At 44.2% G+C, this 27,901-nt stretch overlaps 1 protein-coding gene across 1 annotated transcript in view; it reads left to right on the top strand.

Moving 5' to 3' along the window:
• Nucleotides 1-27,685, top strand: part of MROH9 (maestro heat like repeat family member 9) — an 86,397-nt gene extending 58,712 nt beyond the window's left edge. The window contains exons 8-22 of the mRNA XM_036015761.1: nucleotides 834-1,012; nucleotides 3,886-3,964; nucleotides 4,818-4,967; nucleotides 7,610-7,764; nucleotides 9,656-9,821; nucleotides 10,987-11,129; nucleotides 12,073-12,210; nucleotides 14,191-14,311; nucleotides 18,716-18,853; nucleotides 20,877-21,053; nucleotides 23,647-23,799; nucleotides 23,901-24,017; nucleotides 24,583-24,685; nucleotides 26,339-26,401; nucleotides 27,286-27,685. Of these exons, the coding sequence (XP_035871654.1) occupies nucleotides 834-1,012; nucleotides 3,886-3,964; nucleotides 4,818-4,967; nucleotides 7,610-7,764; nucleotides 9,656-9,821; nucleotides 10,987-11,129; nucleotides 12,073-12,210; nucleotides 14,191-14,311; nucleotides 18,716-18,853; nucleotides 20,877-21,053; nucleotides 23,647-23,799; nucleotides 23,901-24,017; nucleotides 24,583-24,685; nucleotides 26,339-26,401; nucleotides 27,286-27,536 (2,133 nt within the window). The 3' untranslated portion in view covers nucleotides 27,537-27,685. The remainder of the gene's footprint in view (nucleotides 1-833; nucleotides 1,013-3,885; nucleotides 3,965-4,817; nucleotides 4,968-7,609; nucleotides 7,765-9,655; nucleotides 9,822-10,986; nucleotides 11,130-12,072; nucleotides 12,211-14,190; nucleotides 14,312-18,715; nucleotides 18,854-20,876; nucleotides 21,054-23,646; nucleotides 23,800-23,900; nucleotides 24,018-24,582; nucleotides 24,686-26,338; nucleotides 26,402-27,285) is intronic.
• The last annotated feature ends 216 nt before the right edge of the window (nucleotides 27,686-27,901 follow it).

The raw sequence follows: 27,901 nt of genomic DNA, 5'->3' as shown, positions 1-27,901 counted from the left end.
GATCTGGCCAAACAAATCAGTCACGATGAAAACCTACAGATTTTTCAGACTATAAGACACACCAGACCATAAGACACACCTAGGTTTTAGAGGAGGAAAATAGGAAAAAAAAATTTTGAAGCAAAAAATGTAGTAAAATATTTAATAACATAAATAACATAGGCCACTGCCCCCCCCCCCACAGAGTGTCAGGTAAGCTACACTTGGACCATAAGACACACCCTCTTTTTCCTCCCAAATTTGGGGGGAAAATTCAGACTGTAAGTCTGAAAAATACGGTACATATTTGAGCAGCCTGTATTTTAAGGACATTGTAGGGAGCGATACATAAGTGCGTGGTAGTAGCTTTGACATCAGAATTCAGTGCTCTGAATTTTAAACACTGAATTTCCCTGGGAAGAGTCAGAGCAATTTCAAGAGGAAAAGTCACATTTCTCCAGAGGCCGAGAGAGTCACCCGAATTCTTTCATACAAAGAGAAGGAAGCCTGAGAGTGTTTGGATATCAACCTCTATGACCTCCCCGCAGCTACCCTGGGAATCTGCTACCTGCAAATTGCTACCTGATTTATGAAACACAAACTAATTAAGACTCGATGAGTCACTGTTATCTCTGAGCATTTGCTACAAACTTTCTTTCATAAGTGTTACCAGGCAGCAATTCGTAGATGAAGAAACTGAGGCTCAGTAACAGCACCAAGGCGGGCGGGCGGCTCCTGTGCACGCCAAGGCTCATCTTCCGGTTCTCATCTGGTGTGTACATTAGAGGCTCGGGTACGGACACCCAGTGCTGACTCGACACGGCAACACATTTCCCCCCTTTGTTTTCTGCCAGGCGAGTGTGGACGCCCCCTGTCTGGGGGTCCTGGCAGCGGAACTGTGTCTCTTGTGCTCGCACGCCAGCCGGTCCATCACACAGCCCGCGTCCATGGGGATGTACCACCTCCTCTGCATCGCCAAGCGTCAGAATGGTAAGGTCGAGTCCTCCCCTTCTCCCACGGTCACTGAGAATCTGTGGCTAAGATCAGAACAAACCCCAGTAAAAAAACAGAAAGCAGAAAACCAGTAAGAGAGCAGCCATGAAGCCAAAAGCAGAAGGGAGAAAACCAGAGAGAAGACACAAATTACCAACATCAGGAATGAGGGAGAGGATGTCACTAGAAATTTGATGCGTGTTAAAAGAATAGTAAGGGACATTATGAACAAACACCTTTATGCCAGTACATTTGACACATTCGACACATTTACTGAAAACACAAATGACGAAAGCTCCCTCAAGAAGAAGTAAATAACCCAAATACTCTATATCTGTCAGAGAAAATGAATTTGTAGTTAAAAGCCTTCTTACAAAGAAAACTCCTAAGGAAGTTTGTAGCAATGCAAGGAAAAATTGTACCAATTCTATACAAATTCGTGCAGAAATGTGAGGATGAGGGAATACTTGCCAACTCATTCTTTGAGGCCAGCATTATTTTAATACCAAAACCACAGAAAGACATTACAAAAAAAATTTAAAAACTACAGACCAATGTCTCTCAAGAACATAGATGCAAAAATTTTTAACTTTAGCAAATCAAATGCTGCAACACATAAAAAGAATAATGCACCATGACCATATGGAATTTATCCCAGGAGTGAAATGTCAATTTAACATTTGAAAATCAACCAATGTAACATATTTACATTCACAGATGAATGAAGAAACTACATAATCATATTAGCAGACACAGAAAAGGCATTTGGCAAAATTCAACATCTATTTCTGATTTAAAAAAATACTCTCAGAAAACTAGACATTAAAAGTGAGTTCCTCCTACCTGCTAAAGTACACCTATGAAAAACCGGCAGCTAACACCACACTTGATAGTGAAATATGAATGATTTTCCCAAAGATCAGGGGAGAGACCAGGGTGTGCACAGTCAACTCTTCTGTTCAACCTTGAGCAGAGTCCGGAAATGGATCCACACACGTGTGGTCAAATGAATTTCAACCAATTTTCAAAGGCAAGTCAGTGGAGAAAGGATACAATTTGATAAACAGTGTCTAAAAAATTGGTTACTTCATATGCTGATGGAGGGAGACTTGACTTGGGGTGGTGAACACACAATACAATATGCAGATGATGTGCCATAGAATTGTACACCTGAAACTTATATAATGTTATCAGCCAATGACACCCCAATAAATTTAATTTTAAAAATTGGTTATTTGTAGGCAAAAAAGGAACTTTGATCTACATCTTATATATGCACAAAAGCTAATTCAAAATGGATCATAGGACTAAATGTAAAACCTGAAACTATGAAACTAAAAGAAACCTTTGTACCTTGGATTAAGCAAAGACTTTTCAAATACAACACCAAAAGCATGACTCATAAATGAAAAAAATAATACATTAAGTATTTCTGTTCTGTGAAAGACACTGCTAAGAGAACAGGTAAGCCACAGACAGAGAAAATATTTGCTAGTTGTATACCTGATAAAAGGCTTGTACCCAGAATTTGTACCCAGAATGAGAACACAGAGTCCAATTAAAAACAACAGTAGACTTGAACACTTACTTCACCAAAGCAGCACAGACAGCAAGGAAACACATCAAACCATGTTCAACATAGAGTCATACAAGGCATGTCCATCAAAACCTCCACAAGACACCACTGGACGCCCGTTAACATGCCTGAAGCCGGACAGGCTAGCCGTACTGCACACAAGGAAAGACGTGAGGAACCATCCGGAACTCTCCCACACTGCCCACAGGCAAGTGAAATATCACAACCTTGGGCATTTGGCAGTTTCCTGAAAAGTTACACACACGTCCACCATGTGACCCAGTCACTGAACAGTTTAGACTCTACCTAAGAGAGGTGAAAACAAACATCAGAGACTGGCACACACGTGTGGACAGCACCTTTATTTGTCATAGCCACACACTGGAAACAACCTAAATGCCCATCCCTCCGCAGGCGACTGGACAAACAGGGGATGGGAAGAACATGGAGCGGAAGAGCGTTCGGTAGAGAGGGACGAACTCCTGGCACATCCGACAGCAAGAAGGGACTGCATTTTGCCGACCAAAAGATGCTAAACAACAAAAGAGGATATACCAGATGACTCTACTTGCAAAAAACTGGAAAATACAAGCCTAGCAGGAAGCGACCAGTAGTTGCTTTTGGATCCAAGGGTTGTGGGGGGGGCGGTGAGAGAGGGTCCAAGGAAGCAGGTGGGAGGGGTTACAAAAGGGCATGAGGAAACTTTTACAGGTGATGACTGTGCTCGGTTTTGTTTCCTATGGTAATGTTTTTGTGAATATATACGTACATGAAAACTTACCAAATTATAGGCTTTAAGTACGTTGTACGTCAGCTATATCTCTGTAAAGCTGTTAGCAAATGAAACAATTAAGAAACCCCACCTTCTCTGGAACCAAAGACACCTGCACCTGAAGCTCTGGTCAAGTGCTTCCAGCTTCCCTGCAGCACCGCCTCCCCCCAGCAGCCCTGGCAGTTGCCCCAAGTCCACTCTTCCAACAACAGCCTCTCCGGTAGCTTTACAAGAGCCCCGAACAATGGATCTGATGCCTACATTATTGCTATCTGGTCCACCTATTGAAACTACCTACGGTCTTCATTCCCATTTCACAGAGGCCTCTCCTACAACACTGGAACTCTGAGCCCATATGGTCATCACAGTTTATGTGACCGAACTATCACCGGAGCATTAAATATTCAGAAAACTTCTGATCTCCAAAATTGGGCAGAAAGAGGAAATTGGAAATAGCAACATCATAGAAGGAGCCAGTGATCAAACAAAAAAAAGCTTAAACTCTTTTCTTTCTTACAGAGGACATTGTACGAAATACGACAGCCAGGTATGAGCAGTCTGGAAGTCAGTGTCACCTGTCTCACTGCTGTGACATAGAATTCCTGCTCGACGTCTTGAAAGAAGACAAAACTGAAGTTGCTCGGGTAACTTGGCCCCTGTTTTATCTTATGGTTTTTGTTTCATGTGTAATATTATTTTTTTGTGATGACATATTTCAACATAGTTTATATTTTAATATTTTTTTCATTTTATCTATATGGAATGTACACAAGAAATACACAAAGAGAAAATGGCTCAGTCATATTTCTTAACTGAGAAATGCACATCATGTAACTTTGTTCACATTTTATGTTCCACGGTCCATGGATATTCTTCTCACTTTAAAAAGGGATTGCTTGAATTGCATTTCTTGTGCCACACTCATGGACTTATGGGCCCTTGTTCTCCTCTCCCTGCCTCCTAGTCCCTCTCTGGGAAGGAGGGAAGTCCAACCCCTTCACACTCCACCCTCTTCTGAATCTTCTACTAATTACACTTGTTTCTGATCTGAGCAAAATCATTTCCAAAGCTGAAGGAGTGTGCAGTGATTTCTAATATGTAAGTTAGGAGCTGGGGTAAAGTCAATATTTTACAGTTCCTTGGTTTGAATCCTATGGTTTTCCACTTCTCCTTGGCCTGCCCTCAGAGTAATTTACCCAGATGAAAATGTTTTCATTGCTTTACAAATCAAAATAAAAAAGTATGTATAATTTAGCTTGAATTATAGTCATCTTAATACCAACCCAGTGTCAATTATAGTTTTTAATTGTTTTTATAGTTTTTATAGTTTCAAATGTTTTTAACATTTTTAATGGAGGATGAGGCCCACGACAGCAAAGGGGACTAGAGCCCACAAAAACCACGTGGTGCTACCTCACCCCAGAGCTTCCGAGTGATGCCTGAGGCCCCGGAGATGCCACTGGGGCCTGAGGTCGCGGCTGTCTCTCTGGGTTGCAGAGTATAGGACACATGTTGCTGCCGTCCTTGCTGACTGACTTCGTGTGGAGTCTCCTGATGAGACTTGCTATGCCTGACCGTGGGATGACGAAGGAGGCGGCCAACATGCTGAGACTGACCCTGGAATACCACGCCCACAAGGTCACCATGGTGAGACACTGGCCGGGGGGCATGTGATTACCCTGTCAAGTGCTCCTGTGGCCATTGGTATAGATCTACTTCTTTCCGTAATAGGCCTGGCCACTGTGTCGTCATGTCACTAATTAGGTGAGGCTTTTGGGGTGGACTATTTCAAGCATCCAGAAAAGTTTAGAAGAAAATGTAATGCACATTTTACCCGTGATCCATCCACATCATACATCTTGCCGTGTGTACTTCAAATTTCTAAAGGAAATAAGCGAGTAACAACAGACTAGTGCAGCCATCATTCGAACCACCCTGGGAGCCATTGAGGGGGGCTTTGAAGGGCTCCCAGCTCGCTGTAGGTGGGCCACCTAATTTGTGGGGCCCAGTGCAAAGTGAAACTTGGGGCTTCCGGTTCAAATGCAGGCGGGAGGTGCCAAGAAAGGTTCAAGCATACGAATCCTTTCCTTCCCTCCACTGTCTGTTTCTTTGCCCCTCTCTCTCTTTCTGTTTGTTGTGGTGTTTTTATTTAAAGTCTTTCTAAGTGAAAAGTAAATTACAGTATGAATTTCACCATCCATTGTTATATTGTACAATTCCACTTACAGCTATAAATATAAGAGCATTTGACTCAACAAAATAATGCAATTCATAGCTCTTACATGCATGTTTTTCATTCTTCCTGGAAGACTGGCAATGCTACAGAACTCCATTGTTTTTATTTCACTTCTTGTCATTCACACATTCTATGAAGATTCTTTATCCTTGGCTTGTTGAGGAGGAAGGAAGACAGAAAGGGAAAAGATGTACGGGGTCCCCGTCTTTCTCTCCCCTCCCAGGACTAAGTGCTCATCTTGTACCCGTTTCAGTTCCCCCTGAACACCTACACACCCCGCGTCCACTGGAATTCTGCGCACAGGAGCCACACCTGACTCACACATTACACACATCTCCTCTGCCTGCACGCATGCTCTGCTGTCCCATGGGAGTGCACTCACAAAACACAAACTCAAGGATAAAATTGCTAAAACTACTGAGCAGGCAACAGCTGAGCTTTAAACACAGTGAGGGGCCTTCAGAGGTGGGACCCTGTGCAAACGCACAGGTCACACGCCCCTGAAACCAGCCCCAGTGGTGACAGGAGGGGGCAAGTTCAGTTCCCACACCTGACCTTGCAGTGCTAAGTGACTGAAAATAAACGAGGGCTGGGACTCGGGTGCAGAGAGCAGGGAAGAGGGAGAAGCATAAGGCTCCTTGCAGATCTCCCTGCCACCACCAACCGGGGCATCCTGAGAGCAGCGTAGGGAACCGGGGGACAGCTGAAAGGCAGCGGTCACGTCCATGACAAAAGAAAACTCGCCCCTCGCACAGTGAGAAAGGGAGGCTGGGTAGAGCCACACCGAGTCCCCGGAGAGGAAGAGAAGCCAAGCCAGCTGATGCTAGAGTAAAATCACTAAACGCAGAGAGAAAACCCCCAAAACAATGGCTGGTCAGCAACCCAGCGCCCCAGCCCAGCTCCCACACACCACTAAACTACTGAGTAAAATGGGCTGTTCTCTTAAACAGGGTTCTAACGCCAGTTACAATGCAAGATTGTGTGTGGTGAAATGTACCACCCCCCCACACCGGTCCCCTAAATGGCACACGTGGCACGTGGCCTCACAATCTCTAAACGAGGCCGACGCAGGGAGTCTTCCCTGGAGGGCCACGGCAGGCCGTCGTTTCTGCAACAGCAGACAGGACTATGGCTGCCTCATCCGGGGGACACACTGCTCTCACCGGAGGAGGAGGGGAGGAAAGAGGCCGAGACCGGATGGTCAACAGGCCCATAGGGAAGAAGAGTGGTTTAGGGTCTCCCGCTTCTCGTTCACCCTGGTGCAGGCGCGGAGGAGGAAAGTCTGGACTGCTTGGCACTTCACCGTGTGTCTTCCCTGTGAAGTGATGGGTTGAGCACATATCACTAAATTGTATCTGAGGCAGTTACAACAGAACATAAATGTCCTTCAGCTTTTCAGCCGGTGACTTCTGGGGAGTACCAGCAGATGAAATCTGATGCTGAGCATACAAGCACTGATCTGAGACAAATTCCCGGATCTAGCTACTAGCACTGTCCCTGTTTAAGGACGGATTGAAGTGGGGGAAATACAACTAACATGGGGCCTGTGAACAGAATTTCCAAGGTTACGACTCAGTATTCACTGTTCTGGGCCATCCCTCCAACATACAGCTCACTCCTTCAAGTATGTAGAGTCAAGTCATCTTTAATTGTCAAAAAACATTGAAGTATATGGTTCCATTATTATTCTGTTCCATTAATCTGACTTTCTTCTTTAAAAGTATGGATTATAGCTAGGTTTTCTATATTGAACTTATATATCTCATACAATTATATTGTGTATATTCCCAAAAATAAACTTTTCTTGTGAAATGGGTACTTTTCCCACTATCGATAAATGCACAGATAGGTTTATTTCTCAACCAAATAAGTATTTTGCATTGTGTGGTCACACACATAAATATGCTTTCCACTAGTATTTTATTTTTGGGTTAATTGCTTGCCGCCTTGGTTATTCTGAGAAGGACTAAATTCTTCAGTCCAAGAAATGCCCTGCTCTGGCAGGGACTGGGGCCCAGGAGGCTCCGGCTGACCTGGGGAATTCCTTCTCCAGGTGTCTAAGATCGTGGAACTTATTTACGTACAATTGAGTAAGAACTCTAACCACGTTATGAAGCACGCCATGTTGCGAGTCATCACTTTGTTGACACGTACTTCCCCGAAAAAAGTCATCTTTCAGCTGATGGACTACCCAGTCCCCGCAGACAAGTAAGGCCCCCTCGCCCTGTCCCCAAGGGGTCATACACAGTGCCCAGAGCCAGACAGACCTGGACATGCCAGTTCTGGTTTCCTTTTTTTTTGGGGGGGGGGGGTGAAGGGAGTATCTACTTTTGCATCACACGGGATGACTGGAAGCCTTAAATAATAACATCACACAGGTCATTCATACACTTGTACGATACCTGGCTCACAGCAGCCCATCAAGAAATGATCACTGTATCATTCGGCTGAGTCCTCGTGCTCTGCATCTCTGATAGAAACACACCTCCCCTCAAAGTGCTAATGAGTTTTTCTCCACATGGGATGAGATGCATAGTGTTCTTTTCTCCTTTATGAAAGACAGACATTCAGATATTTCCATCCACCAATAAAATAATGAAACATTAAACATTCCCAGATATAATTGGGAATCCCCTACCCCTTAGCTGTTTATCTGTATTTCGTGATCCAGGATCATAAGAAATATTTAAGAAGAAAATAGTGCTAATGTGAGCCTATGGGGCAGTGAACCTAATAGGCACATGGGAAGAGATTAGGAATTACATCACTCTGTTTCTACAGTTTGTGCATTGGAGAGGAAGGTATTACTTCTCAACTATTCACAGTATAAAAGGCAGAAGGTGATATTATATTTAGAATAGGCCTGGGCTTTGGAAACAAAGGAACCTGAATCCTATCCCAGCTATGCAAGTCTCATAAACCCCTTGATCCTCAACTTCCTTGCTGTGAACTGAAAGCAGCTCACTTTATGTATAAAGCTGTTACAGGGGGCCACCAAGTTAACCTCTGGGGCAGGGCATCAAAATCAGCAAAATGCTAAACCAATTCTATGACGGACTTTCTTTTTCCAATGGAAAGATTGTATTTATTTAGGAAGCTTGACCTCACAAAGAAAATTGAGAAAATTCCTAAAAACTGAAATTCTTCATGAGACTCAAGTGTTTTTCATTCAGGAACTAAGTGCCCACTGTGTGTGGAATATCACCACCCTTCCAGAATTCTGTTAAGTGGAGGGAACGACCCCACATGGCTGTGAGGTAATGGTCTGCAGTGAATCCAATACAAACAGCATGTATTGAGGAGGTACAGAAAGCAAGAAGGTTAGACTCTGGTGAGTTTAACTAAAATAGTCCCGAGCAGGTCTTGTGCAAGAGTAGGTAAGGCAGAAAAGAGGAGGGTTAGGAGACAGGCTAAGTTGGAAAAACAGAAGGAAGCCCTGGTCGGCCAGAGGCATGACCAAGAGATGCAGGGATGAGACGGGCATGTGAGATTCTGTGTCCATGTGGCTTCAAGCATACTCCTAAGAGGCAGGGCAGTTGAGTAATGGGTTCTAGAGAACCGGGCATGTTCACGTGCTCATACGACCAGGCCCTCATATAAGAACGTAAAGGCAGAGAGACCGAGCAGTAGGGCTCGGAAGCCAGCATGGATTGACAAGGAAGCAGGAATACACCAACATGGAGGAATGTAGCAGCTTTTAAAATGAGCCACAGGAAGAATAACCTTGAAGAGCAGCTGGGTATGCAGGGGAAGGAGCGGGGGCCTGGAGGCTGAGAAGCCAGGGTTCTAGTCACACCCATGTCTCTAACTAAATGTGTGGCACTCCTCTAAGCCACTCATTTAATTTTAATCATTAAACTTCACATTTAATTTTCTAACCCTTTATATAGTTTTTTGTGTACTTTTTACCTATCCTTTTTTTCAAGTGGTACATTTATTGATGTCAATTTTACTGTTATATCAGTTTTTAAATATTCTATCATCCCTGAACAAACTGGGTCATGAGGTGGGAGGGAGAGGGCACGGGGGACAGAACGCTGATCGGCTCTTGGGCTGAACACACATTTAAGACCCCCGCTGCGGGTGGGCTGTGTTGCAGCACTTTGGCCCTGATGTGGCAGGCGGCCGGCTCCGAGGCCAGCGTGGCCCTCCCTGTGCTGATGACCATCTTGTTGATACTGCGAGGAAAGCCCGGGGAAATGCAGGAGAGCCTGGCAGACAGAAGACGTTTCTCTCTCGACGCCACAAACATGATGCCCGTGGCGGTAAATCACCTGACGCAAGTTTCTGTCTCCTGGTGGCGTCCCCTGACCGTGAAAATTCCTCTCTGCCCTCCGGCTCGGTCTTCCTTCCTTCCTTCCACGGCCCAGCTCTCCTGCATACATTCATTCATTCATTCCCTCACCCGGCACATACTTATTCCCACATACTTGTTGAGTGCCTACCCTGTGCCGCTCCCTGTTCATGAAGCCTACATTCTGGTGACAGACACAGACAATGAACCTAAAACATGTGTCAGGTGTCAGATGACAGCAAGCTTAGAAGAGACACAAAGTACTGGGACAAAGAGAAAGGGACGGGAGGGTTTGGGGAAGTCAGTCACAGTGGGCCACTCTGCTGAGACGACATCTAATCAGAGGCCTCAAAAAGGCGAGGGAGTGATGCTTGCAGGTAGGTGTCTGCGCAACAGGGTTCCCGACAGAAAAGGGCAAAAGCCCTGCAGTGACGGGCACTCGCCTGGCACATCACTGAATGTGAGGACGGTCAGAACAGGACTGAGCAAGGGTGACCGTGCAGGAGATGGTATCAGAGAGGCAGCCACCAGCCAAGCATACTTGCTCTTACAGGCAGGTGAAGGCCTAATCTCACGTGTCCATACAATCTATCTCCTGAGGACCAACACTGCCATTCCTGGGGTAAATTCAAATCTGACAGAGATGTAGGGAAAAAATGGAGAGTGCTCCACAAACGTGAGGTGGGGACGTGAGTGTCTCTGGTGTGGACGGACCGTCAGTGGGCCCAACGACGTGTTAGGGACGCGGCCCACCTCCCTTCCTATCTCACTGCCCTGGATTGTGGAAGCACGGAAGGGCCTGGCGATGCGTAGAATAATCTTTGTGGTGACAGATGAAGGGGGTCTGGAATGCATGCCCCCCTTGGGGAGGAGCTTGTTTCCTGCTGGCCTGGCAGCACAGGGGGTGGCGCATGCACTGCGGATGGTGCTTTGGGAGCTCATGGCCATGGACTGCTTGGCATGTTCCTGGCTCAAACAGACTTAGTGGCTGCTGTTGGAAGAAGGAACGCACACACAGGCTTCAGGCTTTCTTGGGGGAGGTGGGGGTGGGGTACAGAGCCTCCCACCCCCTCACTGGGGCTGACAGGACTCAGAGGGACACAGGACAGCCTTGACTCTCTTCCCTTCCCTTGCAGGCATCCCAGGCCCTGTGCACACTGCTGCCTGTCCCTTCCTACAAGAAGGCGGTGGCCCAGTTCTTCCCTCAACTCTTGATGGCCCTCCTGTTCCAGGTCTTCTACACCTGCAACATGACACTGGTGATAGAGAAAAAACTTTTGTGAGCTGCTGCTTCTATGCCCTCGGGTTGAAGCGGAGAGTTAATAATTCCCTGGGCAGTGCATTCATTTATGACCGTTTTCCCTTCTTGAAAGGGCGGAATGCCTTCCACATAATAACCACCCTGGGTACCTAGAAGTCAGCCAGGACTTTTGCTGAGTGCGGGTGCTGTGTAGACAGGACCACCCCACAGAGCAGAGCTTAGACCCACCACGAGGAGAGGCTGCCACAGGAGACATCTGCAGGGAGCTCACACAGGGAGCTCACACAGGGAGCAACAGGAGACCCAGTGCTCTCACTGGGCCCTGTCCTCTCCACCAGGTCTCTCTGTAAGATTAGAGAACGTGCCCCACAGTGCTCCGGGGCACGAGGGCTTGTGATACCAGGCGTTCATTCTGCCCACATCAGGTGAGTTTCAGCTCTTCCCCTTCACCAGGAGAGCACGGCTAGCACTGCTGCTGTCTGGGGAGGTCTGCGCCCATCTGTCTGCCGCTTGCCCTCATCCAGCTCCTAGGCCAGGCGGGACTCAAAAGCACAGTCAGTCCCATTCAAGTATTTTATCAGCTCGTGGTCTTTCAGGCAGACACACCGAGTAAATGAGAATGCGTGCTACTGACTTAAAGCATCCCAGGAAGCAAATTGGCACCTGAAGCAAGTTATCACATCATTTAACACTTTTTGCTAATAAGCTGTTAAGAAGTGAATAAACGAATAAGCTGGCCCAGGGTCAATCCTAGGCTGTATATGTTGCAGCCCCAGCTGTAGCCTGTACCCCAGGTACCATTACTCAGGAGAGAGGAAGAGCATTTAACAGTCTCCTTCCTCTCCAATACCCCCTTCCTCATACCAGCATCCTGTGCAGGATGGGGAGGAAGGGCAGGTCCCATATGCATAGTTATGTGAAGGCCACAGTCAGGCTGTAACTGTTCTCCTCTGGGCCCTAGCTTTGCCCGGGATGCCCTGAGAGTTCTGCTGTACTGCTCCGGGCTGCAAGAGGTGGACACTGCTCTGAACAGAAAGAATTTCTGGGACCAGATCTCCCAAGTGCTGTTTCACCACCACGGGGTCTACCTCATTGCCACGTAAGAATGGGCTCTGTCTGCATGGGATCTCAGTCTCTGTCCCTACCTACTCCGCCTTTCTTCAGTGAAACCACGTGGGAGCACAGCCCACACCCACTAGGACTTCCCAAGCCCTTCCCCCATGACCTGTATTGCCATGTAACTCCCACTTCCTCGCTGATTTTGAGGGGTGTGTGCTTTGGGACCATCTTCCCTTTCCTGGCCCATGTGCCTGGTGGGACAGATGCCTAGCCCCCCTATACCTCTCCATGGGGCAGGTTCCTCCTCCTGATACAGACAACTAGAGCAGAATCGGATTTTTCTTTCCTCCATGGTTTTCTGGGGCATCAGACAAATACATTCGGGAAAGGATAATGAAAGAGGACTTCTGTTTTTCTTGTCCTCCAACTATTTCTTCCCCCTGGTTAGCCTGTACATAGCAAGCTTCTAATTCTAGGGATCAGATTTGCTGATCAAGAATCAAGATGAGGGCTCTTGATAATGTGACAGACCATGTGAAGCCGTGACTGACCCAGAAAGTCCGGTCCAAACGGGCTCTGGGCTCCCGGTGCTTTGAAAACAGCATCTTATTTGCATGTAGATTTCAGGAACACATCTTGTTTTGTAAAAGTGCAGTTCACCTGCACCCTCCAATGGCCCCCAGTGAAGTCACTCTATCCTTAGTAATTCTGGATCTTCATACTCAAAGTGCGGTCCGCAGACCAACAGCTACAGCAACACCCAAGAATTCAAAATACAGAATCTCGTGGCCCAGGCAGACCTGCTGAGTCGGAATCTGCATTTCAGCAAGATTCCCTGGGTGATCGGTACGCACATTAAAACTCCGGAAACACTGGTTCAGAGCACCAACCTGGGGTCTTCAAATGGAATCCGTGCCACATCCTCCTTCCCAACCCTGCCACTGCCAATCTGATCCAGGAATGTCAGGACAGCTGTGAGCCTGGCCAGTACCTGGGTGGCTTACGGAGAATGGCTTGGTGAATCAGGGCTCACCACCTGTTCTCCAGAGTAAAGGATAGCACCAAACTCTCTCCTTCCTTATTTCATTTAAAGGAAGGACTTGGTCAACTACAGCAGAGGTGACCTGTGCCATCTGGAATTGCCAAGACAATTATTTTCTGTCCCTTTGGTCTGGTACTGAGGTTGCGGTAATACAGGGTATCTGTTCTGTGGCACAGGACGGGAGACAGGAAAGAGCAGTGACATTAAAAGATGTCAGTCACCCCGGTGTATACAAGGGGGATCCGAAAAAACCAGAATTATCATCTGGAGGGCAGGCCCCTTGTAGTACAGGCTTCCTCACCAGGTGAGTGTTCTAGGAACCCATCTGTGTCAGTGAACCAGCTGATGTTGTTGTGAGAGGCTGCGTTTGGCTTCAGTGGAATTTTTTTGAAGGCTCTTTCAACGCATTTGTCCATTTAGTGATGGGTGATTTACAAGTGCACCTGTTCTCACCACGCTGCGTGTTCAGCAGTTTTTGACCAAAAACAGCATAACCCCCGTGCCCCACTCTCCCTATTCACCCAATCTCTCCCCGAGTGACTTTTTCTTGTTTCCTTGGTGAAAAAGTTCTTAAAGGGAAACATTTTGCCCATGTGGAAGAGGTGAAACATGAAAAGTCATCAAAATTGACAAGTTCAAAAACTGTTCTGAGCAGTGGAAAAATCGTCTCAATAGGTGTATTGCATCAAATGGACAGTACTTTGAAGGTGACTAAAGTGTCAATGTGTAAGAATACACAATTTTTATAAATAAATTCCATTTTTGGGGTCCCCCATACATTTCCCCACAACCTGTGTAGAATGTATACTGGGGCTGCCATTTGCCGTGGATTAGGGAACATTAGAGAATTTCTTTCTTGGTATCTGGGTGGTACAAAACATAAGGATAATAATTCTCTCTTTACTACCATTAGAACTTGTTGACACAGAAAGCATTCTCACCTTCTCTGCTAATTCAGCGCCTTCTCCTCCTTTCCAGAACCCTTGGTGAACATAACTTTCCACAGTTTCCAGAGACGCTGCACTATCTCTACAAGCTCTCAGTGGAAGGTCCTAGAAGGTCAGAGGACAGTGTGATCACAGTCATCTTCCTCACTGAAGTGAGTTTTATTAGCAGTCTGTGAACAACCGAGTTCTCACTTCCTTTTCTTACCCAAACGTACCCAACGCTCCGACCTCGTACTTCCCTTTCTGAGTGTTTATTTCACCACGAGTTAAAACAATAACAGATTTCTGAGGTTGAGGGGTAGGGTGGAGATAGAGGCGGGTTACGGACGGTCGAACCCTCAGCCTTTCCTGGAGTTGGCTTTCATCACACCAGTTACTTCTGAAATACCAGTTCATATATCTCCGCATGCTTGTTAAAGTATATCGAGGGGTAATCGAGTTTACTAAAGATAGTAGGTAGCATCTGGGATCTAAATGATACTTCAGGCTATCTGGGGAAAAAAAAAAAGAAGGGATGGGCCAAATAACTGGGTGAAATAAAGACTAGAATTCCGTCACTTTGTATATGAATATTACATCATCTATTGTAATGCCATACTAGAGTCAAGCAAATTGAGGAAATCCTTTTTGATATAACTTTAGTTTTTACTAAATAATTAACTACCTAAGCAAGCATCATTTAATTCATAAGCATAAAGTTCACTACTCACTGGTGATACTACCTTTATTAATCTTATTATTATCTTCATATACATACACACACATCAGGGTCTGTCTCAGGTTAATTGTTAGGTTCCATTTAATTTTCAATCTTGTGGGAAGCACCACACTGTTGAAATATGGCCATTTGCAAATATATTTAATATCTAGCAAAGAAACTTCTCAACTCTTTTCTTTTTCTTTGTTAAATACATTTTATTGATTATGCTATTACAGTTGTCCTATTTTCACTGCTTCACTCCCTTCCACCCTGTACACCCTCTTCTATCCACATTCCCCCCTTTTAGTTCATGTCCATGTATCATACTTTTAAGTTCTTTAGCTTCCACATTTCCCACACTATTATTACCCTCCCCCTGTCTATTTTCTACCTACCATCTGTGCTACTTATTCTCTGTACCTTTTTCCCCTCTCTCCCCCTCCCACTCCCCTACTGATAACCCTCCATGTGATCTCCATTTCTGTGGTTCTGTTCCTATTGTAGTTGTTTTCTTAGTTTGTTTTTGTTTTGGGTGTGGTTGTTAATAATTGTGAGTTTGCTGTCATTTTACTATACCTGTTTTTTATCTTCTTTTTCTTAGATAAATCCCTTTAACACTTCATATAATAAGGGCTTGGTGATGATGAACTCCTTTAATTTGACCTTATCTGAGAAGCACTTTATCTGCCCTTCCATGCTAAATGAAAGCTTTGCTGGATAGAGCAATCTGGGATGTAGGTCCTTGCCTTTCATGACTTCGAATACTTCTTTCCAGCCCCACCTTGCCTGCAAGGTCTCTTTTGAGAAATCAGCTGACAGTCTGATGGGAACTCCTTTGTAGGTTACTGTCTCCTTGTCTCTTGCTGCTTCTAGGATTCTCTCCTTCATCTTTACCTTGGTTAATGTAATTATGATGTGGCTCAATGTGTCCCTCCTTGGGTTCAACTTCTTTGGGACTCTCTGAGCTTCCTGGACTTCCGGGAAATCTATTTCCTTTGCCAGATTGGGGAAGTTCTCCTGGATTATTTGTTCAAATAACTTTTCCACTTGTTGCTCTTCCTCTTCTCCTTCTGGTACTCCTATAATTAGGATGTTCGAACATTTAAAGATGTCCTGGAGGTTTCTAAGCCTCTCCTCATTTTTTTGAATTCTTGTTTCTCCATTGTGTTCTGATTGGATGTTTCTTTCTTCCTTCTGGTCCACACCATTGATGTGAGTCCCAGCTTCCTTCCCATCACTATTGGTTCCCTGTACATTTTCCTTTATTTCACTTAGCATGGCCTTCATTTTTTCATATAATTTGTGATCAAGTTCAACCAATTCTGTGAGCATCCTGATCACCAGTGTTTTGAACTGTGCATCTGATAGGTTGGTTATCTCTTTGTCGCTTAGTTGTACTTTTTCTGGAGTTTTGATCTGTTCTTTTGTTTGCGCCATTTTTTGTTTTGACGCACCTGTTACGCAGTGAGAGGCAGAGCCTTAGGTATTCCCCAGGGCGCGGCAACCCAGGTGTTGGGTTGTGACGCTGTACGTGGGGAAGGGGTCCGAGAGGGAACAATGGCACTTGCTCTGCTCTCTGCCAGATTTCAGTCACTTCCCCTGCTTCCCACAAGCAAAGTGGGCCCTTCTGGTGCTGATTCCTGTGTGGGTGGGTTTGTGCACATTCTAGGACCCTGTGGGTCTCTCCAAGGAACTCTCCTGTGAGGCTGGGAATTTCTCCTGCCGCCGCCTCAACCCCCACAGGTGTTTTCAATTGCTGTTTTAAGGCTTTATTTCCCCACTGGGGCCCTGGGTTGTGCGGTCCGTCCCGCTCCCCAGTTTAGCCTGGTTTATCTGCGCACGAAAGTGGGATCACCCAGTTTGCCAGTCGCCTTGAGTGCTGTACCCTACTCCACAATCCGCCACCTCGCTGGGTCCACCAGCCGCTGCTTTGCTGCAAGCCCTCTCCGCCCCAGCTGCTCCCTCCTACCTGTCTGGATGAATGTTTCTTCTTTAACTCCTTGGTTGCCTGACTTCCATACAGTTCAATTTTCTGTCAGTTCTGGTTGTTTTTGTTTTTAAATCATTGTTGTCCTTCTTTTGGTTGTGCGAGGAGGCACAATGTGTCTACATACACCTCCATCTTGGTCGGAAGTAGTCAACTCTTCAAAATTTCTTTTCTTCCTATATATTTATTCTTCTAATTAAAGTTTAAAAGAACTTTTCCAGGTTTAAAGGGAAAAAAGCTTTTGCTGAAATTATTACTTTAATTAAATTAATGCTATGAGTTTCTTAGGAATATTTGATATGTTTATATTTTCATTTTTATTTTTACTCAATATTTTGTCACTTCCATATACATTTTACATATTAATTTTGGAATTACTAAGTAACTAATATTTCAAGTGGTTAGTGTGGCTGTGGTCTTTACATTTAGATGTTCAAGTTTATGGTTGCTGAATGTTCAGGCAAATTAAGCTATTATCTTGAATTCAGCTAGCTTCCTGTGCTCTTATATAAATTCTAACATTATTTTAGATGATTCTCTTGGGTTTTCTAGCTGTATGACCCTAAAGTGTGAAAAATGAGAATAATATTGTTCCTTTCTCTAAGTCATTATGTTTATTTTCCTCAATCACATGCCTTCACCTCGTCCCTCACTAAAGTTCCATTTGGTGAATAATTTGATCTCTCCTTTGCCCATTTAGTACTATTATGATCTTAGTGTTTTTCCCAATAAATTATATTCTCTCTTTTTTTTCCTTCTCAATGCATATTTTTGAAGTATATCAAGTTAACTGAGGAACCCAGTGCTTTGACTATGCATCCTTAGTGAGATACTTTTTAAGGACAAAAATCTTTTTTGAAATACTCACTTTTACTCAGGAGTCTTATTAAGAATTGTGTGTTGAGATTGTAATTTTAAAACTGAGGCATGCATTACAAAGCAGAAAGGCAATATGTACATAAATGAATGTTATTAGGCACCAGAGGTGTCCAGGTAAAAGAAAGATGAAGCAATATAAACCTGCAAGAAGTTAACTGTGGTACATTATATTTGAATTGAATATATCAACACTGTCAAAGTGAACTTATGACTAAAAAAAAAAAGTATCTCCTAGCTCAAGTAAGGGCCCAGAAGACATGATATGCCAATAACAATGAGTACCCTCTGGCACCCACTTCTAATAGTTTCTCAATACCATTATTCACTAAAAAGAAACATGTCCCTGTAAAGAAATGAATAATTGCAGGGGCAAGGGAAACCTGAGATGAGCCTGGGACATCTAACTGTTCCACAAGCAAAGCAGTGCCCGAAGGCAGATGCTCCATGTCAAAAGGACGCACATGTTGGCTTGCGGGGGCTCCTACTAGCCAAGTTTGAGCATCAAAAGAAATAATAACATCAAATAATTGTAACATGTTGAAAAAATTTAATGCATAAATCCTTGTCACTAATCAAAATTGGAAAGCTGGAAGAGAAAGAGAGGGATGCCAGCCAGTAAATGTAGCAAGAAGGCTAGAAAAAGAAGAAAAAAAACCCACCGTTTTGCAAGTCCCAATGTAATAAATGAATGAAGAAAAATCATTAATGGTTTCAAAACCCTTAAGTGAAAGGCTGCTGAAGAACACAATACCCACCTGGTACCAAATTATCACCCCGCAGATCAGCAACTAATCATTAAAGGAAAATGTGCCTGTACCATTTGCTGTGTGGTGACATGCGCACAGGACACACGTGGGAACATGCTGAAGCACTGGGAACTGTAGTGTGCCCCGAGTTCCAGTTCCACTGACAATGTCTTCATTTTTATGCCTGTAGTAGAGACTGTGCATTAGCCTTTACTCTGAAAACATACTAGCTGTTTTCTTTCAGCTTCTGAATAAATTCTTCAAGGACCCATTCCCAGAAGAGTTTCTGGCTCTCTTCAGGAAATGGATCAACGACTCCAACCCCACAGTGAGCAAACTGAGCCTGCAGAAGATCGCCAGCATGGCGCCAGTCATCAACCAGGTGGGCGTGTGGCCTGTGTCTGCCATCACCTTCCACATCACTGTCTCAGACTTGATGTTGCTCAATAGCCTTGCTGAGGTTTTGTCAACAAGGGATGGGGGTTGACTGGAAGAAATGTGTTAAGTCAATTCAGTCACTTAATCATCTAGTTTACATTTTTCCCAGAAAATCATTCGTGGCATGCAGAATGTATCAGCATCGCCCTACACAAACACTCTTCTTACAGTCTAACCACACATGTTGATTTCCCGTCCAACACACACATGTGCACGCATGTTAGTGACCATCTCTGAGTACTCGTGCCAGTTTCTCTTCCCACTCACAACACTTTCCTCCCTCACCCATCCACAGTCGCATTTCTCTCCTTGTTCAAAGATCAGCTCAAGTCGACTTCCACCGACTCCTCAGATCTCTAGCAGCCTCATCCCTCTCGGAGCCACACCAGCTCTGGGCGCTCTCTTACGTAATATTTCACACCAGTGCTGCTCCACACGTAACTCTGAACAGCTGCACCAGTATCTCCTGGAAACTGGTAAGAAACACAAATTGTCAGGCTCCATTTCAGGCCTGTGGAATCAGGAACCCTAGGGGTGGGGCTGTGTTTTCAAAAGTCCTCCCAGGGGTTCTAACACAAGTTAAACTTTAGAACCTCTGTCTTATATTGGTTCCTGCCATGCCGCATTGCTCTGTCTTAACCTCTAGGAGCACTGAACCTAAGTACACTTTTATGTTCCATAATTGCCTTGTACATTTCAAAGTGCTTGATGCAGTGCTGAGAGTGAGCTGTCCTATCAATCATTGTTGATTTAATAATATATTAATAACAAATCCTTGTTTATCTATTAAGCATAATTTCTGACAACTGAAAGCCAGGCAGGGGGCACCCATTTTGCATTTAGAATGAAATGAGCCACGGTCTATTTGCTTCAAATAAATCATGCAAGTCGATATACATTCTTTTCGTAAATGGAAAGTTACTTATTGCCTTGTCTAGCACTCTTCCCAGTGTTATTAAACACTGAAGGGACATTCTGGGTCAAGGTTATGTGGGACAGAGAGACAGAATTACTGGACTGAAGCTGCACATACTGTCTGTGGGTAAAGACTCAACTTCCCTGCCAGATATCAGCGGCCTCTGGCTGTTATTTTAGCAAATAGTATTTATTTCTTTTACTTTCTGTGCAGTCCTCCTTTCCCTCCTTCAGTGTCTCCTATTCATGTTTTTCCTTGCCGTAAATTCTGTTTGTCTCCGATCTACAGCTGACTCCCATGACCCGGCTCAGTACCTGAGCAGTTCTCACGTCCAAACAGGTGACCACTGTCCCCGAGTTCAGAGCGCATGCTGCCAGCAGTGTGCTAGTACACGTGTAATAGTCAACTCACTAGAAATCAGACCAATTTCCTGGGCATGAATACTCCCACCACAGCTGATCTCAAGCTGTAAAAGGGACATCATTAAAGATGGAAGTGGGAATAAGTACACTTCAGCTCACCATGCAGACATAATGCACGTAAACAACCTCAAGGGAGTATAAGAGAAAATGTAGCAAAGTAAATAGGAGGTGATACATTTTGAGTATTTATAGCTATTGGGTTTTTTTCATAAAAGATTTTATTTTATTTTTAGACAGGGGGAAGGGAAGAAGAAAGAAAGGGAGAGAAACAGCAATGTGTGGTTGCCTCTCGAGCACCCTGCACTGGGGACCTGGACTGCAACCCAGACATGTGCCCTAGACTGAGAATCGAACCAGTGACCCTTTGGTTCTCAGGCTGGCACTCAGTCCACTGAGCTACACCAGCCAGGGCATAGCTATTGCTTTTATTTATTTCTAAATTTATAAAATTTAACTTTTGAGTAGCAACCTTTATCTAAAAATCAGCCTACCAAATCTCCACCCTCACCCACTGCGAGCCAACTCCAGCACACCACCGAGTACTGCCCAAATCAGAGGCGCTTGTGCCAAATGCTCGCACAAGTCTCCTTCTCCTTCCCAAATCCCACCATCTCCCCCTTTCATTGCAGGTAGGAAATGTCTGCAGCCTATTGTTATCCATCCTGGATGCCTTCCTTTCCAAAGACCAGACTGTTATCATCCGGGCCCTGCTCACCCTTCGGAGACTCTTAAACAAACTGGACAAGGTGACCTACTCCTCTCTGTGCACCCAAATTGCTTCCAGCTACTGTCCGCTGATGGACCATGTGAGTGGCATGGCTGGGCGTGTGGGATCAGTAGGTGTGACAGGTGAGCTGAAGCCCCAGCTCTGGCAATGACAGTACAGCCCAGAATAAGTGACCAGAAGACAGTCATTTTGTGCAGAGCCACCATTTCTTTTGGAGGTCACATTCGTCAGGAAGTGCTGTGAGAGCCTGGAAAAGTCTCCCCATAAGAAAGCAGAATCAAGGAACAGCTTCTGTCCTTGGATGAGAGAGAAACTGTAGCTCAGTGGTCAAATACTGGTTAACCTCGAGTCCAGACTTCCTGGGTTCAAATCCTGTTCTGCCTCTTATTAGCTGTGAAGCCTCAAGCAGGCGTTTCAGCCTCTCACCTGTAAGATACGGAGGGCCGCCGGTGTCTGGTGGGGACCAGAGACGACGTGTAACACCCCATGTGGGTTTGTTACCGTCACATAAAACTTTTAACTAAAAAGTATCTTATCAGAAAGTAGCTTTTTTAAAAATTCTCATTTTGTATGGTAAATGTGTTCCAGGCAAGTTGGATGACAGTAATTTATTTTAATAAACAAGAATAGTTTGGTATGCCATGGGCAATCTATTTTTTAAAGATTTTTATAATTATAATCAGTCATTTGTGAACCAGGGAATTATTTCATAGAAAATTATCTTACAAAAATTTGTAAGTTCGTCATTATTCAGATTTCAGTGAAGAAGAACACAATATTATTAAACTATAGAAAGAAAGGGTTTAGTGGCAAAAATTATTTTTACAAGGACAAAAATGATAATAATAGTGGCTAAGATTTATTGAGCATTTACTATGTACCAGGTATAATTCTAAGGAATTTACATGTATTATCTCATATAATTCTCTGAACAAACTCTGTTACTATTATCCAGATTACATTACAAGGAAACTGAGGCAAAGAAAAGTCAACCTCTGGCCAAGTTCACACAGCTAATAAGTAGTTAAAATAACTATGTAAAATATTATTTTCAAAGTGAAATCACTTGAAGGAAAAACTAAATAAATTATCAAGCCAAAAAAGAAGGAAAATTAAAGAGAACAGAAAGTTGTCAGGTATCAATTTACCCTGAGTCATTCCTTAAAGGCAGAGAATTTGAAAAATATCAGAATATCAGTGAACCCATGATCCTGTGCCTTTCCATATTAAAAGTAAAAAAAAAAAACCCACCATGATCAAGCTCACTCAACCTATGGGGGACAAAACTGGGATTTCAATGGGTACCCGGGCCTTCCAAAGCTCTTCCCACTGGTCTATACACACAATCTTTCCAGGGTCCGCATGCCTTCCTGTAGTCTGAGGACGCAAACAGGTGGCCCACGGATGAATGCAACCAGCAGGTGTGTCAAGTTCAGTACTCAGACAGAGTGTGGCTGACATTTGTACACTGAAGAATTGTTCGCAAACATCTGACTTGTGAAGGAAATGGCAGAAGATCTGGGAACACTGAACCCTACAACCCACCTGGCAACAGTCTGTGGGACCTGGGTGTCCTCTCTGAGGGAGGCCAGGGCTCTCCCCTGTCTCCATCTCCATCCTCTCCCTGCGCTCCTTCAAGGTCACCCACTGTGTTCTATTGCATCCCTGTCCAGCCCCTGTGAATTATGATTTAATTACCGCTCCTGCAGGGTTAGACTTTGATACCCATTAGTGACCCCTCGGAAGGAACATATGAAACCACATTAGCCATTTGTCTTTCATTGGGAACATATCTGATAAGTTCCTGAGAACAGAAAGGAAGAGATATAAAATGAAATCATAAACATTTCTTAAAAACTGGAAGGTAATGTTATAGTTTTCAAAAGTTAACCTCTTCCCCTGACTTGCAAGTTTTCTCTTCTGGAATCTTTGTGATCCGATCACCTCTCCACAGCTGGCCTGTGCAGGCCCTGGGAACCTGAATGTGTGTCAGTGCCCCACGCTCCCACTGGTGTGCACCGCGGCAGGGCAAGGGCCTCCAGCGTTTGACTATCGCTCAGTTATTCTGAGTCCTTCGTAGACATTACCCCCAAGTTAAATAGATTTCTGTTTTTAAGACATTATTAAAGACTGCCTTCCTAAATTTAAGAAACTTACTGTTCACAAGGCATTTTTTTTATGCAATCTGAATTTTGGTATGCAAATCTTATTTAAAACCAAGAGCTGACTACTTAGACCCAAGGTGAAGCTTTTCTAAAAATAACATAATTTCTTATATATGTATGTATACGTAATATATACTTATGTAGCATGTATAAAGGTATAAATATACATAAACATATATATCACACTCTTTAAAGAAAGAAGCCCTTGCCCTGGCTGGTATGGCTCAGTGGATTGAGTGTTGGCCTGAGAAGCAAAGGGTTGCTGGTTCAATTCCCAGTCACGGCACATGCCTGGGTAGAGGGCCAGGCCCCCTATAGCAGGTGTGCAAGAGGCAACCACACATTGATGTTTCTCTCCCTGTCTTTCTCTCTCCTTTCCCTTCTCTCTAAAAATAAGTAAATAAATAAATAAATAAAATCTTTTTATAATATGTGTTGTTGTTTTTTTTTAAAAAAAGAAGCCCCAGAATTATCCTCAAATGAGGCTTTTCTATGCACAAATTCCAGAGCAACGGAGGTATTCGGAGCATGGCCATCCGACACTTTGGCGAACTGGTCAGGGACATGAGTCAGTACAGGTGGATGCTGAACAACGCGGTGTTCAGGGCCTTGGTGCCTCTGATCCTGTTTCTGGAGGATACAGAGACAAGAGTCATTACGGTAAGTCCTGCCATCTTGCTTTTCTTAGTTTGGCAGAGACCGCCGTGTTTTACATGACACCAGACAAAGAAACCCTCACTGGCTGTTTTCTGCTTCGGCAGGCATGTAAACACACATTGGCAATCTGCGTCTCAGAGTTGCGCTGGCCAATATCGAATCTGCTCCTGGACCGGTGCTACAGTTTTGAGCTGGCTGTGCTCAGCATCTGCAACAATCTTGTAAGTGGCCCTTTAGGGTTTCCTACCAAACGTTATCCAAAGAACATTAAAGGACCTCCTGAATGATGGGAAGGGTGGTGGGAACAGGGTGACTCTTGGAGAAGAAAGGTAAAAATAACAATAACAAACAAACGTGTGTGAAAACCAGAGAAAATGACCCTTTTCCCCTTCCTGTTCCTCGACATGACCCTCTAGCTAACCTTCCTCCATCCGCCCCCATGGAGCTTTAGATGGGTAGGAAGATAGGAGCAGCATTTCACAAAAGAAATTCGGAATTATCTGGTCGTTGCCTAATGAACGGGCTCTCTGAACCCTGGCACAAACTGCAGTGACAGGTGGAAAAACGCTCACCAGAAGTGGGAAGACAAAGCTGGGTTGGGAATCCTATCATAAACAGAAGAACACTGGCAAACAGAAGAGTCAAGTTCATACACAGAGATCTCAAGTTTTAAGCTGGACCTTTTTTGATATAAGCAACCAAGTTCTTTTCTCTGGAAGCCTGGCTGAAAGGGAGCATATGTACTTTTTCAATAACTGAGTGTTTTCCCCCGCTTTCTATCCTCAGTTTATTTCTCACGGGAGATACATTGTGGAGCTGCTCTCTGACGCCTTGGGGTTCCTGAGGAACTCCCAAGTGTACCTGAGGAGAGCGTCAGTTATTCTCATAGGTAAATACAATTCAATTCTCATTGCCTGGCTTGTATTCAGAGGTACAGCTAGAAGTCTTCCTTAAAAAAAAATGTAAATCACTTTTGTTGATGATGGACAGCACCCATCCATGCTGATATCTATGATAAAGAGAAGTCGCTATGTGTGATTAGAATGAAGTTCTATTTTATACTATGCAGTGAGTATAGCTGTGTGATTAAATTATTATATGAAGTATACTTAACAAGGATGGTTTCAAAATCTAACAAGATGGCATGCCACTGCTCATTATTCCCTTTTGCTGCTTAAAAATCACTACCCAAGGAATAAGAATGCAGTAATATCTAAAAACCCAAACACCATCTTCAGCAAAATTGGGGCATCTGTAGCCACAACTATAACAGATGACAAAGAGCTATCAAAGCTGGTAAAGTAAAAAAAAAAACTTTTTTAAATGTAGGGTTCAGAGCAGTGAAGGAAGATTCTAAGAGAAGCCAACTGAAATTTTCAAACATGGACAAACATAACCAGTTTTTTCCCACTAGATTCTCATCATGAAGATCAAAACTGATAATCCTTTATTTGGAATGGCAGGAAGTGAGTTCCCAGCTTGGTAATGGGATTTTCACTTGACTTTGTTTGGCCCCTAGGAGTAGCAGGGACAAGCACTGAGGAGATGCACAGTCGGTTCTCGTAGAGAAGAGACAGCCAGTTGTCAGAATAGAAGGCAACTGGAATTACGATCAGCGCTAGCGCTCATGCCCTGTGCTGAGAGGAGATAAAAAGGACACACACACACACACACACACACACACGCACACGCAGAGAACCCCACAAGACTTGATTTCAAACCAGAAATGTCCTGCTACTCTGAATACTCTGAATTCTACCCTGGTACTTTCCACAAGCTATCCTCTGTATAGAACTATTGCAAGATCCAAAAATAAGTACTCTTTTTTTAAAAAAGAAATGACATTATCTTTCTAAAGAGGTATTTCCAGGGGGAAAGGAGAGGAAAGAAGAAAAACAAATTTTATACTGTTTCTACAGAGCAGACAAAAATCATGATAAAGATATGCATGAATCTAAAACTTTTTGAAATAAAGATCTAAAGTATAGAGACAAGTGCACAATCCATACATGATGGGTAGTGGGAGCACATGAAGAATAAGTTTTCAAAGGATGGGAGTAGGTGTCACCACCACCACCCCACAAACACACACACACAAAATGCAATGCAACCAGCAGAAGAAAAAATATACATACATATTGTGGATAACCCAGGAAGGGACAAAGGAGTACAAGGTCGAGAAATGCCAGCAAAATGAGATGGTGAGCCAGAGAAGGCAGACACAAAAGAACGAGTTCTGAAGGACCGAGGAGCCAACCAGGAAGGAGCATGAGGAAGGTCTCCGGGATGCTAGTCACATCCTGTTTAGTGACCTGGGCGGTCGTAGAAGTGTTCACTTTGTGGTCATTCATTGACCTGTGCATGGTTATAAACATGCATACTTTTCAGCGGTTTTATTATGTGCATAAGTATGTGAGAGCATTCAAAGAGGGCACAGGGATCATCTAGGGAGGATTTGCTTTGAAGAAGGCAATGAGGGTAGCTAGGTAACATCAGAGAAAGTATTTTCCTAATGTGTTGTGGGGTTTTATTTTGTGCACAGGGTACCTGACAACATTGGGTGGCCATTTACTGCTCAGAGACGACATTGAGGTCATACTTGAGGGTAAGTGTTGGAGGTAGGGTGAAACCATGCCCAGGTCTGAGTAAATTTACAATGTGTGGTTCTACTCGAAAGAGTTCTATAACAATGTAGGTGCTGGGGGTGGGAGGAGGGTGGGGTTAGGGGAGAATCAGTGGTAGAACTGGGTTAAAGGGCATCCTTTGTTCCTTCTTATTCTCTCACTTCTCCTTCTACCTACCCTCCCTTAGGAACACCACAGAGAGTTGAGAACTAACTCACTCACTCATCCAACATATATTTTTTCCAGTGCTAGTCTAGCTGCTGGGGATACAGCGGCAAACAAAACCAAGTCCCTGCCCTCAGAGAACTTGAGTTTTAGGAGACAGCAATGTCCACCTGCACCAGAGGGACTTAAAGAGGAGCATAGTTTATTCCACCCAAATGTTTGGATCTTTGGCATCTCTCTCTCAGCCTCTAATTCCCCACCAGGATTAGAATTACAAACATGTAAGGTAGAATAGTTTTAGAGTTTCAGCAAAATTGAGTGGAATGTATAGAGATTTCTCACATACTTCCTGCCCCCACCCATGTGCAGCGCCCCCATAATCAACATCCCCCACCACACGGTGTATTTGTTACAACTGATGCACCTACACTAACACATCATTATCTTCCCTCCTTTTTCACTCTTGTGTTCACTAGTTTATTCAATTGTATTTATTGACTGCCTGCTAAATTCTTTGTGTCTCAAACCCTTTTCTTCTTTCTTTCTCCTTCTCCTTTTCCTCTTTTTTCTAAAAGTGCACTTCTTTTACTCGATTTCTTTTTTTAAGACTTTATTTATTTTTGGAGAGAGGGGAAGAAAGGGAGAGAGAAGGGCAGGGAAACATCCATGTATGGTTGTTGAGGACCCCCTGCCATTGCAGGTATCGACCGGGTGCTGGACGACGAGGACCCAGAGATCAAGGCCTTGGCGAGCAAAACCCACAAACTTCTAAAGAACGTGGCCAATAAACTGACCTCCTCAGTTATTAAACAAACCTCCCGAAGACTGTTTAACTTTATCTACATCAAGAAATTCAAGCCTCTGTATAATTATATTTCACCCAATGATGTGACAAAAAAGCCCTGTGGAGATGAAAGAAACCAGGAACGGGAAGACAGGCCTTGTGCATGAGAACGACGGAAAATTTCGTGAAAGAATGAGACATTCACCAAGGCACCACTCAGAAGAGCAATGATTTTCCTTTTCCTCTAAGGATGCTAGGGGCCATTTTACTGTTCCTCCTTAATGGTCTTCAAATACAGAAATCTGCTGCCTCTCTATGTCTGATGGAGATCAGAAGCCTTAATTCATCAAACCCAGTAATAACATCAAAAATCACATAAGCAAAGTGTTTGATGAGAAACTCTTGGGACTTACTTCAATCGGTAAGCCAGACACTGTGCTAGGCAGGGGGACATGTGGGGAACAAAGATAATGTTGCTGTCCTCAGGAAGGTAACAGTCTAGGGATGCTGGATTTGGTTATTTCTGTCCATC

Source organism: Phyllostomus discolor, chromosome 14, assembly GCF_004126475.2.
Source record: "Phyllostomus discolor isolate MPI-MPIP mPhyDis1 chromosome 14, mPhyDis1.pri.v3, whole genome shotgun sequence".
NCBI classification, from domain to species: domain Eukaryota; kingdom Metazoa; phylum Chordata; class Mammalia; order Chiroptera; family Phyllostomidae; genus Phyllostomus; species Phyllostomus discolor.
The sequence above is the reverse complement of the archived record's forward strand: the minus strand, read 5'-3'. Positions and strand labels throughout refer to the sequence as shown.